This window comes from Eretmochelys imbricata, chromosome 6 (genome assembly GCF_965152235.1).
Source record: "Eretmochelys imbricata isolate rEreImb1 chromosome 6, rEreImb1.hap1, whole genome shotgun sequence".
NCBI classification, from domain to species: domain Eukaryota; kingdom Metazoa; phylum Chordata; order Testudines; family Cheloniidae; genus Eretmochelys; species Eretmochelys imbricata.
Window position 1 is genome coordinate 4,729,138 of NC_135577.1, and position 14,358 is coordinate 4,743,495.

The 14,358-nt window shown below is 45.3% G+C and overlaps 1 protein-coding gene across 4 annotated transcripts in view; it reads right to left on the bottom strand.

Moving 5' to 3' along the window:
* LOC144266978 (uncharacterized) overlaps positions 1–14,358 on the bottom strand; it is a 97,843-nt gene that overhangs the window by 47,600 nt on the left and 35,885 nt on the right. For all 4 annotated transcript variants that reach the window (XM_077820568.1, XM_077820569.1, XM_077820571.1 and 1 more), the window contains 6 exons: positions 13,778–13,877; positions 11,878–11,999; positions 6,922–7,001; positions 6,391–6,519; positions 3,854–3,949; positions 3,479–3,649 (listed from right to left, as the gene is read on the bottom strand). In XM_077820568.1, coding sequence (XP_077676694.1) covers positions 3,479–3,649; positions 3,854–3,949; positions 6,391–6,519; positions 6,922–7,001; positions 11,878–11,999; positions 13,778–13,877 — 698 coding nt within the window. The remainder of the gene's footprint in view (positions 1–3,478; positions 3,650–3,853; positions 3,950–6,390; positions 6,520–6,921; positions 7,002–11,877; positions 12,000–13,777; positions 13,878–14,358) is intronic.

A 14,358-nucleotide genomic window follows, 5' to 3' on the forward strand; every position in this document is an offset into this window, starting at 1 on the left:
CGGAGATTAAAAGCTTGAATAACGAATGAAAACAAGGAAAATATTTTTGAAAAGCAAGTACCACTAACAATAACTAGCTATATATACACAATAATTTTCCAGAAAACTTTCTCTGAAAAGAGAAAAAGGAAAGAGTTTGACAAACGCACACGCTCACACACTCTGACTACAGACCACAGGCAGTGAGAAGGAACTGAGGTATATTGGGACAGCTCTGTCCTTTATACCTTTGGCTAGAAGGATGAGAGGGTGTGGAGGATGCATGCTTGGGGGGAAAAAATCTCCAGCAATCTTCTTTTAAGAGCTCAGAAAGATCTATAATCATCTAGAGGTGAGGAAGATGTTGCTGTTGCCCCTTAAGGAAGAGAAGACAAAATATTTGCAGGAGTTTGCTCTGACTGAACCTGAAGAGCTCTGTGTAGCTTGAAAACTTGTCTCTCTCACCAACAGAAGTTGGTCAAATAAAAGATATTACCTCACCCACCTTGTCTCGCTAACATCCTGGGACCGATACAGCTACAATGACACCACATAATGACTGACCCTGTAATTCTTCTTCGGAGGAAACAGGCTGATGTAGAACAGGAGATGTATGAGGTTGCTCATCAGGAAGACCAATTTCTAACTATTTGGGTGATGGAGACCTTTGCCTTGAATGAGACCAAGATGGGGTCCTCTACCCCTGAGGAGGAGCCCAACAGTACTAGTAAGGCCACATTTGCTGTTCATGAAGAAACTGCTTGGCAACCCAAGAAGGAGGAAACCAAGAAGCATGGGAAAATTCATAACCTTAGAAGTAGATTTCAGAGGTCTAGTTTTAGGATGAACGAACCTTTGGTGATAGATAAGCATGTGTGTAAGAAGGAGATCCCTACAAACTTGCCTCACAAGCTGATGAAGATAATTCATATTCTTCTGAACAAAGATAATAGACCTTTGAGGGGTCTTCATTAAGTGAATACTAGATCGGCAGTCAGATATTTAATAAACAGTACCGGTGACTCACCCAGACATGGTACTGACAATGGATTGTCAGCATTAGCCAGTAAAGGTGATTCTCTTTGCCCAGGTACCAATAATCCTGGTGGTACTATGAATAAGGGAGCATTTTTCGTTGCTTTCACCATGCATAGTTTCGTGACCACAGGAGGGTGTACTAATGTCCACAAGAGGAATGCACATGATTGTTCAAAGAATTCTAATTGGTTTTTAACTGGAGCCCAAGTGTTAGCAATTGCAGAAGGCTGCTCAGACTCCATTGCTCAGTCTCTGAGCTCAGCTAGCCCTGTTCCTCCAATCAGCTGATTTGCCGCACTCCTGGAGGGAGTGGGAGGAGCAGGAGGGAGCCTTGAAGAGCTGCAGGCTACACCTCAAAAAGCCACATGCGGCTCGCAAGCCGCGGACTGAGTATCACCGCCTTAGACAATACCTGTGCACACAATACTGAATCCTTGTGTATCAATGGAGCACTTGTAGTAGAGGGTAATGTAACCTTCAGAGGAGGTATTGAAACTTCTGACTGATCTGAAGGCTCTCTCCTTAACAGTACTGAGCTCTTACAGGTATGCTTCAGGGCTTCAGATGGCACTTTTGTATGCCTTCCAAAGCCACAGCTTGAGGTGTTCTGACCTTTTTTTCCTTTGAAGACCTGGGGAATTAAATGAGCATCCCCTTTGAGTCTAAGGCCTTGGCTACACTTGCAAGTTAGAGCGTACTAAAGCCACCCAGAGCACTCTAACTAATTCACCATCCACACTGGCAAGGCACGTAGAGCACCCTGACTCCCTGGCTAGAGCACTCCTGGTAATCCACCTCGGTAAGAGGGATAACGTCTGATGCGTATTGAGTGTCATGCCCCAGCATCAGTGTGAACGAGGTGTTGCATTACTGCGCTCTGATTGACCTCCGGAAACGTCCCATAATCCCCTTAAGTCAAGTGACCACTCTTCTCATTGTTGTGAAATCGGCTGCAGGAATGCAGAAATGCCCTTTCAAAGCTCCATTTTGGACAGCCGGCTGCTTATCTGCTCCAAGAAAAAGCAAACATTTACTGTTTGCTTTGAATGAGTGAGAGAGAGGCGGGGCGGGAGGGGGGGTCTGAACTTACAAGACAGCATGCTGACACACTTTCAGCACCCCAAAAATCCACACTCTCTCCCCCCACATACACACAACACACTCCCTGTCACACTCCACACCACATCCCCCCCGCATTTGAAAAGCACGTTGCAGCCACTTGAACGCTGGGATAGCTGCCTATAATGCACCACCCCCAATGCTGCTGCAAGAGTGGCCACACAGACTGCACCACTCTCCCTACTACGGTCTCCAGAGGCTGGTTAACTCAAAGGGCTCTACATTTGCAAGTGTAGCCAAGCCCGATCTTTGAACTGCAGCAGGAGCATGACTTGTAGCAGCCGATAGACAGATCTGACTGACCAGGAACTGAGTCAGGCCTCGTGGATCTCTCCAGAAGATGCCTCCTGAGTTTAATCTCCCTGTTCTTCTGAAACCCTTTGCCGAAAGAACAGCAGTAGTACATTTACTAGGAATATGCCCCTCACCTAGACAGTAAAGACTCTTTTCTTGAGTGTTGTGGTCCAGCACAGCAACATGACATGAAGGCCATGTTTTGAAACTGGGACATTTAGGAGATGACACAGCTGCCTATCACCCACTAATTAACTAAATGTTAAAATTATCTTAAAATACTGACCCTAAAATATTAATAAAAATTAATCTAAAACTAAATGACTAAATCACTATTTGCAATAGATTATGCTACTTGAGCTTAAAACAGAAATAAGGCACTGCTAAAGTGTTCCACCTCCAGCCTAAGGCTGCAGTTGAAGGAAATGAGTGGTGGTTTTTCTGCTCCGCCCCTTTATGACTGGAGGTGGGTGGGAGAGTGTGAGGGCATTCAATGAGCACATGTGGACCAACAGCAGACAGTGCTAACTAGGAAAAAGCACCAATCTCTGGCACTAAGGGGTGCACAATACCAAGAGTGGAAGATGCACAACATCACTCAATGAAGAACCATCTCACAGAGGTTTGCTTGCAGGTTCAAGTTTATGAACTCATCTCTGCAAGGGGGCACAGACTAACTCCTGCACCTACTGTCCCCCAAAGACTGAGGCAGTAAAAGTCACCAGGGCCAAGAGGAAGTCAGAGGAAGCCATCAAACCCCCACCTGAAGTTGGAAATGGTACCTAGGGATGTCAGGGCTCAGACAGGAGCAGATGTCAGGCTAGGGACACTCCAGCATTGTTCACAGACTTCCCTGAATGGCAAATCTCTGTCCTTCCGAGTCAAGACCTCAAATCTCAAGACAAGGCGCCATCTAACACAGATTCAAGGTTCATTACAATAGCTTTGCACAAGGGTAGGCCTGAACTCTATGAGTCCTAGTTAGGGAATTTGTTAGTATATTTTCCTTCCCATTCTTTTTATTAGGCAAAGAGAGAATAAAATTCACCTGAGGGCTCAGTGGAAAGTCCATGTTCTCAGCAGTCTGTTCTTTCAAATTCACAGGCAGTGAAAAAGGCACAGACACCTCATAATGCAGCTTTCTAAACCAGTTACCATCAAACTGATATCTCTTCAAATTCAGAACAAGAATCGGGGGTAGTCTTTCAAAGTAGCAGCGCTGAAAGAGGCACCAAAGCAGCTCATTACATACCATATTACTATCGTCTCCCTTCTAAAAATTCCCTTTAGTAGACAGTTCTTTACAATAAAATATACATTTATTAAAAAAATCAATTTCCCTCTTTTTACGTACAGCTTTCAAGTCTGAGCAGCTCAGCTCAGCGCTGCGTACAATAGACCATTCCAAACAATCCTTGCTTACCGATGTGGCATCTTGTTTGCTTTCACATGTTTCACAATAGAACTGCTCATCACCAGTAAATTTATTTTCTTCCTGGACAGCATCCAACGCATTACTCTACAAAGAGCCAGAAATTACAATTTGATGTACATTATTATGATTGAAAGAGAGAAGTAAATTGAACAGCATGGATCATATCCCACAGGGCACTGAAGGGACAGCATTATAGTAAACAGTATTTGACCTGCTTTTTTTCCTGTATGAAGAAGTACATCAACTTTGCTAACAAATGAGGTTTTTTCCCCAGGCAAACTTTTAGTACATAGACCAAACCTAACCAGGAAACATCATATTCAGGAAAACACTTAAGCAGGTGCTTAATGTTAAGCACATTCTCAATGTCCCTTGACTTTAATGGGACTTAAGCATATGTACTCAAACATATGCTGAAGTTCTTATCTGAACAGGAACTGACTTGAGTATGACCTTCATTTTTTTTTGTTTTGAATTTGAACAGCAGCTCTGAGTTACAACAGGGCTGTGGCTGTCCTGAGAACTGGCCCCCAAACACCCTCCAACGAACTCTCTCCTATGCCATGCAGACCTCTGGCAGAGAATTTACCCTCTGGCTTCATTTTTCTTTTCAAAGGTACATTTTAATTATGACATCAACTTCCTTGGAAAGGTTTTTATCTCATCAAAGCAACAAAGAAGAATTAAATAACCCCTGTTTAAGCAAACTGGTTTTTTAGTTAGCTACAGAGCACCGGGCATTTTGCTCCAATTCTGCAGAGACTTAGGGCTTCTCTACACATACAGTTCTGTGCCACTGTAGCACTTAGTGTAGACGCTACCTATGCCGATGGGAGAGCTTCTCTCATCGGCATAGGTACTCCACCACCCCAAGAGGCAGTAGCTATGTCAGTTGGCGAAGCTGTCCTGTCAACATGGCACTGTCTACACTGGGGGTAGGTCAGTAGAAGGTGTGGATTTTCCACCCTCCTGAGCAACGTACTTATACTGACAAAAGTTTGTAGTGTAGACCTGGCCTTACACACATGCTTAACTTTCAGAATGTATTACAGTCAATGTGACTGTTCTCATGCTTAAAGTTACGCACATGCCCAAGTCATTGCAGGATTAGAGCCTATACCATGTGCCAGTATATAAGGTGAGAATATGCATTTCAAGTGTGAGTGAAGGTTTACAGTAAAAGAAAACTGCCCCATCACTTAAAGACGTACCACTGCTTAGTTTACACAGAGCGCAGGATACATCTGGCAGTGTAATCATCGCTGGTATACTGGTAACAAGCTATTCCTTACTACTTTCAATAGGAATTGAAAAAAAAAGTTGTCAGGGTTCCTTCCCCACTCTGAACTCCGGGGTACAGATGTGGGGACCCACATGAAAGACCCCCTAAGCTTATTTCTAGCAGCTCAGGTTAAAAACTTCCCCCAAGGTACAAATCCCTACTTGTCCTTGGACAGTACTGCTGCCACCACCAAGTGATTTAGACAAAGATTCAGGGAAAGGACCACTTGGAGTTCCTATTCCCCCCAAATATTCCCCCCAAGCTCCTTCACCCCCTTTCCTGGGGAGGCTTGAGAATAATATCCTCACCAATTGGTACAGGTGAGCACAGACCAAATCCCTGGGTTTTTAGGACTCTGAAAACCAATCAGGTTCTTAAAAGAAGAAGTTTATTGTTTAAAAAAAGTAAAAGAAGCACCTCTGTAAACTCAGGATGGAAGGTAAAGTTACAGGGTAATAAAAGGTTTAAACACAGAGAACCCTCCTCCAGGCTTAGCTTCAAAGTTACAGAAAACAGGAATAAAACTCACTCTTAGCACAGGGAAAATTCACAAGCTAAAACAAAAGATAATCTAACGCCTTTCCTTGGTTTACTTACTAGTTTTGTAATCCTAGATACTTATTTTGGAGTAGGGGTTTAGGAGACGGATTTTCCTGCCTGGTCCTTCTCCGGCTCCGAGACAACATACAAACAAAGAGCACAAACAAAACCTTCCCCTCCCCAGATTTGAAACTTTCTTTCCCCATTGGTCCTTCTGGTCAGGTGCCAACTACGTTATTTGAGCTTCTTAACCCTTTACAGGTAAATGATTATGTACCTCTGGCCAGGAGGGCCTCTGGCCAGGAGAGATTTTATATTACTGCATACATAAAGCTTGTTACCCTTCCCTTTATATTTATGACAAAGGTTAACAGCCCGCACTGTATATTTAGAAATGCATCAGTACGTAAAACAAAAAGGAACCTGTCACAAGAATGAAAAGCTCATTATTTCACAAAAATGGTATGTTCATTAACCCCAAACAAGATGACAAATCTGCACCAGATCCCTTTATAGTTCTGGAAGGCTTGAATGACCACACAACCCCCAGACAAATGAGTTTGGGGTACTTTTCTATGACAACCCTCTCCCCCTTTTTTTTGCCTATTAACTTAAATTTAATGGCTTCCTATTGAAGGTTTAATTGTAACCAACAGATCCGCTGTTGTAGGTCACCCAACCAATGCCAGGATATTTTTCTTACCACAGAATAAGCTTTACAGTTGCACTTGTCAAGAGAGAGAGCAAGACTCAGGACAGGATTCTCCTTGATTCTAGTTTGTTGTTTGCATCCATGGCAGACGATGGAATGGACCATTTCCACCTGGTATAGCTAGGGAAAGAGTGACTAGTTAGAAGTAGCAGAGGGGTAGCTGTGTTAGTCTGTATGCACAAAAACAATGAGGAGTACAATGGCACCTTAAAGACTAACAGATTTATTTGGGCATAAGCTTTCGTGGGTAAAAAGCACATCTGAAGAAGTGGGTTTTTCACCCACGAAAGCTGATGCCCAAATAAATCTGTTAATCTTTAAGGTGCCACTGGACTTCTTGTTGTTTTAATTAGAAAGGTTTCCAACAATCCATAGAGATATAATGCCCCAGATGGCACACAGAAAGGACTTTTATCGGGTGAAGGGTGTACTGTAATGTAAAGTTCTTTAAATGCAGGGTTTTCTTGGAAGTAATGATCTAAAAAGCATCTCAAGTTTCAATTTCCTGAAGGGAAGAATTACCTGCTGAATCTCCTTTTTGTCCTCAACGATTTTATTCATCAGAATCCGGAAATATTCCGCGACATCCTGCTGCTGGTGCACTGTACCAACACAAACCAGAATGATCAACATCTAACTGTGGTAGCTGGTTACTTAATCCTAAAAGGGGCAGTGTTCACTGCTTCGGTTTCCATTTCTTCTGTTTCCTCTTCAGCAGAGACTCTGTGGTAAGATGGCAGATCAGATACAGCTGGGATGTTTCCGGAACTCACATGCCCAGTGAAAACTTGTCTTGTAACTGCCACAAAGATACCATTGGAGTTTGTTTTTTAAAAACAAACAATAAAACCAAAACAAAAAACAGTGAGGCTTTGAAATACTACTTAAAACAGTGGTCACCAACTCATCGATTGCGATTGACTGGTTGATTCTGGAGCCTCTGACAGTCAATTGCAATCTCCGGCCGTTAATAGTCCAGCAATGCAGTGGGGCTAAGACAGGTTCCTTGCCTGCCCCCGCCCGGCGCCGCTCCCGGAAGTGGCCAACGTGCCCCTGAGGTAGGTACGCAGTCTCCGCACACTGCTTCTGCTTGCGAGCACCATCCCTGCAGCTCCATTGACTGGAAATGGGGAACTGTGGCCAATGGGAACTGCAGGGGTGGTGCCTGCAGAGAGGGGCAGCGTGAGGAGCCACATGCCACCCCCCAGGGCTTCAGGGGCATGTTGACCACTTTTGGGAGCAGCCTGGGGCTGGGGCTCGGGCAGGGGCAGGGGCAGGGGCAGGCAGGCAGAACTGCCTTAGCCCTGCTGCACTGGCATCTGGGAGCCGCTTGAGGTAAGTGCTGCCCAGCAGGTGCCAGCAACCCAACCCACAGCCCTGACCCCCCTTCTGGAGCCAGCACCCCGTAGCCCCCTCCCACACCCCAACCCCCTCCCCCGCCCTGAGCCCCCTCCTGCACCCAAACTCCCTCCCAGAGCCCGCATCCCTCACCCTCTCTCATACCCCAACCCCCTGCCCCAGCCCAGTGAAAGTGAGTGAGGGTGGGGGAGAGTGAATGATTGAGGGAGGGGGGATGGAATGAGTGGGGTGGGGCTCTGGGGATGGGGCAGGGCCTCATGGAAGGGGCGGGGTAGATCTGAGATGTACTTAAATTAAAAAAAAAGGAGTACTTGTGGCATCTTAGAGACTAACCAATTTATTTGAGCATAAGCTTAGGGTTTGACATCTGTAGTATGCAAGGTCTTGGAAAAAATTTTGAAGGAGAAGGTAGTTAAGGACAATGAAGTCAGTGGTAAATGGGACAAAATACAAAATGGTTTTACAAAAGGTAGATCATGCCAAACCAACCTTTTTTGAGAAAGTAACAGATTTTTTAGACAAAGGAAAAGCAGTGGATCTAATTTACCTAGATTTTAGTAAGGCATTTGATACCGTGCCACATAGGGAATTATTAGTTAAATTGGAAAAGCTGGGGATCAATATGAAAATTGAAAGGTGGATAAGGAATTGGTTAACAGGGAGACTACAACGGGTCCTACTGAAAGGTGAACTGTCAGGCTGGAGGGAGGTTACCAGTGGAGTTCCTCAAGGATCGGTTTTGGGACCAATCTCATTTAATCTTTTTCTTACAGACCTTGGCACAAAAAGTGGGAGTGTGCTAATAAAGTTTGTGGATGATACAAAGCTGGGAGGTATTGTCAATTTAGAGAAGGATAGGGATACCCTACAGGAGGATCTGGATGACCTTGTAAACTGGAGTAATAGTAATAGGATGAAATTTAATAGTGAGAAGTGTAAGGTCATGCATTTAGGGATTAATAACAAGAATTTTAGTTATAAGCTAGGGACACATCAATTAGAAGTAATGGAGGAGGAAAAAGGACCTTGGAGTATTGGTTGATCATAGGATGACTATGAGCCGCCAATGTGATATGGCTTTGAAAAAAGCTAATGCGGTCTTGGGATGCATCAGGAGAGGTATTTACAGTAGGGATAAGGAGGTTTTAGTACCATTATACAAGGCACTGGTGAGACCTCACCTGGAATACTGTGTGCAGTTCTGGTCTCCCATGTTTAAGAAGGATGAATTCAAACTGGAACAGGTACAGAGAAGGGCTACTAGGATGATCCGAGGAATGGAAAACTTGTCTTATGAAAGGAGACTCAGGGAGCTTGGCTTGTTTAGCCTAACTAAAAGAAGGTTGAGGGGAGATATGATTGCTCTCTATAAATATATCAGAGGGATAAATACCGGAGAGGGAGAGGAATTATTTAAGCTCAGTACCAATATGGACACAAGAACAAATGGATATAAACTGGCCACTAGGAAATTTAGACTAGAAATTAGACAAAGGTTTTTAACCATCAGAGGAGTGAAGTTTTGGAATAGCCTTCCGAGGGAAGCAGTGGGGGCAAAAGATCTATCTGGCTTTAAGATTAAACTCGATAAGCTTATGGAGGAGATGGTATGATGGGATAACATGCTTTTGGTAATTAAATATTCATGGTAAATAGGCCCAATGGCCTGTGATGGGCTATTAGATGGGGTGAGATCCGAGTTACCCAGGAAAGAATTTTTTGTAGTATCTGGCTGATGAATCTTGCCCTGATATGCTCAGGGTTTAGCTGATCGCCATATTTGGGGTCAGGAAGGAATTTTCCTCCAGGGCAGATTGCAAGAGGCCCTGGAGGTTTTTCGTCTTCCTCCGTAGCATGGGGCATGGGTCACTTGCTGGAGGATTCTCTGCTCCTTGAAGTCTTTAAACTATGATTTGAGGACTTCAGTAGCACAGATACAGGTGTGAGGGTTTTTTTTGTAGGAGTGGGTGGGTGAAATTCTGTGGCCTGCGTTGTGCAGGAGGTCAGACTAGATGATCATAATGGTCCCTTCTGACCTAAATATCTATGAATCTATGAAAGCTTTTGTGAGCTACAGCTCACTTCATCGGATGCATACTGTGGAAAATACAGAAGATGTTCTTATACATACAAACCATGAAAAAATGGGTGTTTACCACTACAAAAGGTTTTCTCTCCCCCCACCCCACTCTCCTGCTGGTAATACCTTATCTAAAGTGATCACTCTCCTTACAATGTGTATGATAATCAAGTTGGCCCATTTCCAGCACAAATCCAGGTTTTCTCCCCACCCCCACAAACCCACTCTCCTGTTGGTAATAGTTTATCTAAAGTGATCACTCTTCTTACAATGTGTATGATAATCACGGTGGGCCATTTCCAGCACAAATCCAGGGTTTAACAAGAATGTCTGAGAAGGGGGGGGGGTGTAGGTAGGAAAAAACAAGGGGAAATAGGTTACCTTGCATAATGACTTAGCCACTCATTATGCAAGGTAACCTATTTCCCCTTGTTTTTTCCTACCTACACACACACCCTTCCTCAGACGTTCTTGTTAAACCCTGGATTTGTGCTGGAAATGGCCCACCTTGATTATCATACATATTGTAAGGAGAGTGATCACTTTAGATAAACTATTACCAACAGGAGAGTGGGGTTGTGTGTGGGGGGAAAAAGGGCGGGGGGGGGGAGAAAACCTGGATTTGTGCTGGAAATGGGCCAACTTGATTATCATACACATTGTAAGGAGAGTGATCACTTTAGATAAGGTATTACCAGCAGGAGAGTGGGGTGGGGGGAGAGAAAACCTTTTGTAGTGGTAAACACCCATTTTTTCATGGTTTGTATGTATAAGAACATCTTCTGTATTTTCCACAGTATGCATCCGATGAAGTGAGCTGTAGCTCACAAAAGCTTATGCTCAAATAAATTGGTTAGTCTGTAAGGTGCCACAAGTACTCCTTTTTTTTAAATTCAAAAAGTGATCTTGTGTTAAAAGGTTGGAGATGACTAACTTAAAAGATCCAGAGGATGGTGCCCCATACTGCTGCCCTATTCATTTCTTCATCCCTGGTCATGTGCATCCCACAGAACTTTTCATGCCTCTGAGCAGAGAGCACCCCGAGCACCTCTGAATGCAGCAACACTTAAGAATACGTCTTCACTGCAGTTAGCCTGGGTGACTGACACCTGTGTTAGCCTAGCCCAGGTGTGAAAACAGTCACACCGCAAAGCCAGATAATGCATCATCATTGGCACTGAGATCCCCTGTGTATGTCTAGGGTTTCTGGGGGCCATATCCTATGGTTCTATGTGCTGCAGTAAACTGAGCAACTCCATGATTCTTTGCCGTTGGATTGTAGGAAAACTTGTCTGTCTTCCTGGGCACATGGGGTGGTTTGTGAGAAGGCACTGGAGGACTATCAACACTTGAGTGATTTAGCCTGTGTTCTTACTGCAAAGGGAGCGGATTACCAGCCCAAGTGAAAGCAGAACGTGGGCTCTGGCACACCCACACAGCTGGGCCAGCTAGACCAGGTTCAAAGGACCACTAAACTCGGGTGGGAGGTTTGTGGGTGTGGACAGAATGGGAGGTTAGCAGCAACACCTGAGAAAGGCCTCGGGCTACAGGAAGAGAAACTCTAAGGATCCATCAGAAGACAGTGTGCCTGACATGGCAAATCTTCAGAAGTATAGGTATCTGAGAACTTTTATTGTAAAGAAGGAGGAGAAGCTGCATAGGGAGAGGGCAGGGGAAAGTCATGGAGCAGAAACAGGATTATGGAAACCTTTTATACTTGGCTGAGAAATCATCTTGTATTAACAGACTGGCAGGGGAACAAATAAGGGAGCTAAAGTAAACACATTGGGGGATTCACAAAAATGAATGGGAGAGGCATGAGAACCTGCTAGGGACTGGAAAGCGGGTGAGAGGGGACTGGGGAAGAAATATAGGAATAATTCAAATATGCATACAGAGTTTTAGTGGCCTAGCAAAAAGGGAACTTCCAGCCCTTTTGATGATTAGCATCTATAATGAGATATTACTTAGGTAACGTCTGTCTCCTGTTTAATAGAAAGCTGTGTAAATGTGAATATGCCATGGCACAGAACTCTTACCATCTCTCACCCCAAGGCACTTTGTAATCCCTTTGGTGGAAGGTGCTGATTCATTACACTTCAGTTCTTGAAACAGCTTTTGCAGCTGACACACGATGCTGGAGTCACCACCATTATCGAAGCTACAAAATATCACAGAGACACAAATTTAATTGGCCACTTTCCAGCTAAAATCCAGGTTCTGACCCAACTGATGCTGTGGCAGTGCTTCCAGGAGAGAGTGGTCCCTCCTGGGGTCTGGGTTGGGTCCTGCTAGTGGCACCCTTGGAGAAATCCCAGAAATGAAAGAACAGACTGAAATCAACTCTCATCTCACGAGGGAGAAGTGGGGGGATTCTCTGTGGCTTGGTGATACAGTGCAATAGGGGACTGAGTAAGGGAGAGACAAAAATTACTTGCTCTGACTCTTTTCTGTGACCAGTCTATTCGTAGGCTTTACAGGGATGGCTTCTTTGGGACTGGATTTCTGACCCAGCATCGCATTTCCATTCTGGCCAGGTACACATCTCTCCTCGGCCTGCTCTTTATTAAACACTTGCAGAAATGAAGCCAAGTAACTATTCCCCTTTCCCAAACTGCCACAAAGATTGCAGATGAGAGTCAGGTTACAGGCCATAAGGGCCTGCAATACTAGAACCTGGGACGTGGAGCCTGGAACAGCTGAAGTTCCCACATTGCCACCTGGAGGCCATGGAAAGCTGTAGCCAAGGAGCACTGTGGAGATTAGGTACCGCAGGGAGTACCGCCTACAGGGCCCAGAGTGACAGCACCCTGTGGCTTTCTGATTGGCCCCTGCTCACTATTTAACTCTGGTGGTTGCCCTGGATGCTGTGTGGGCAACCACATGGAGTGCTGACTTGCTGTGACTCCAGGCCTCCCCCAACTTTCTGATCTCCGGTCTCCATCTCCGGTCTGACTCTGACCCTGACTCTTGCCTCTTGATTCCAGCTTGGTTGCCAGTCTCTGACCCTGCTCGCTAACTATCGCCTGGTGGCTGTCCTTGCCTTGTGGACACCAACCCAGCTGTGGTCACTCCAGTCCCTTACACAGACACAACATGTTACTGCCAAAGAGGTGTTTATTGAAAGATAACCAGAGAGGAAAGGATTTCAAAGGTTAACACCAAGACAAGGTCTAACCAATTTGAGCGAGTGTCTCAGTTGTACAGAAGGAGGAAGATATTAAAACATTAAATATTATTCAGCAGCCAACCTTGGAGAGAGAAGGGCCCCCTCTGGCTCCCATCTCCAGCCCTGGCAACCTGGGTCTTATTTGACCTCTGGTACCCAACAGCTGTTTTCATCACCTTCTCCCGCACGGTTCCAAACCCTCCTCAGTCATCCTAGGCAGAGTGAGTGAATCTGGGGAGCTCCCAATAGACGTCTGACTGGTCTATTTAAACCCCAATCAGCATCTTGAAGGCTGATTTCACTTGCAGATGGTTCAGCTACACAGACCAGTGCCTGCCTACCATGGACACTGCCTCCTTCAGAGAGCCTTCCCTTAGAAAAGGTGTTTCCCTGCTACTGTGCCCTGGTTGTCTCTCTTGGGAACACTCTGCCACCCCACTGGACATGGTCATCACATTGCTTGAATGTGCCCTGAAGCCACTATTAGAAGTGGGCCCCATTTTCCAGTATAACTTCAAGGTGCCTCCTCCTCTGCCCTCCCCATACTTGTGGGCTGCTGCCCCTTCTCTTTTCTCTTCCCCCTCACACCCTGAAGCCAGCTATCACTGCCTGCCCCTTTCTCTTGCACAGTGCTGCCCTGCCATTCTTACCTCAATGGTTGTGTCCTACTTTGGGTCTCAGGGTCAGAACCATGCAGCTACCGAGCCTAACCACACGTCTCGTGTGCTGTTGCTGATGAAACCCCAGGGTTTACCATGAATGCCCCTCACCTGAGGATGTGCTCTCTGAGCTCTTGCGTGAAGAAGAGACACTGCAGCAGGCTGTTTAAGTAGCAGGTGGAACCTTGGTTACGCAGCCCCACGTATGTGCCTGTAACCAGAGAAAATCTATTTCACATCCGGGTTGGTTGATTTATAAAAGGAGAGAAAATGATCAGAAAGTGACTAGCCAGAGAGCTGTAATACAGCAAAGCTCCCTTATCAAAGGTGGGTAACAGCTCTGGGTAAATGCAGCTCTAGCTGGGTTGCAGGGCAGCATCTGAGAAAGAAAAAGCCCAACATTTCCCTCTGCCAGGATTCTACTGTTTGGCAAGCAGGTCTCCATTCAGCTCCAGCTGCACCTCAGCCAGTGCCCTTCTGCTCCCTGCAAGTACTCTCTTGGTCTAGTCTGAGTTGATTTAAGCAGAGCCCATGATGTTCCCAGGCTTCAGGAGGATCAGATTCCTGACGTCAGGAAGGATTGTTACTGGCTACCAGAAATCTATTAAACCTTCTGTCCTACTTTTGGGTTGCACCAACTCAGGAACAATAGTTATGTAACACCCGAGGAATGATAACCTTCTTAGCTTCCT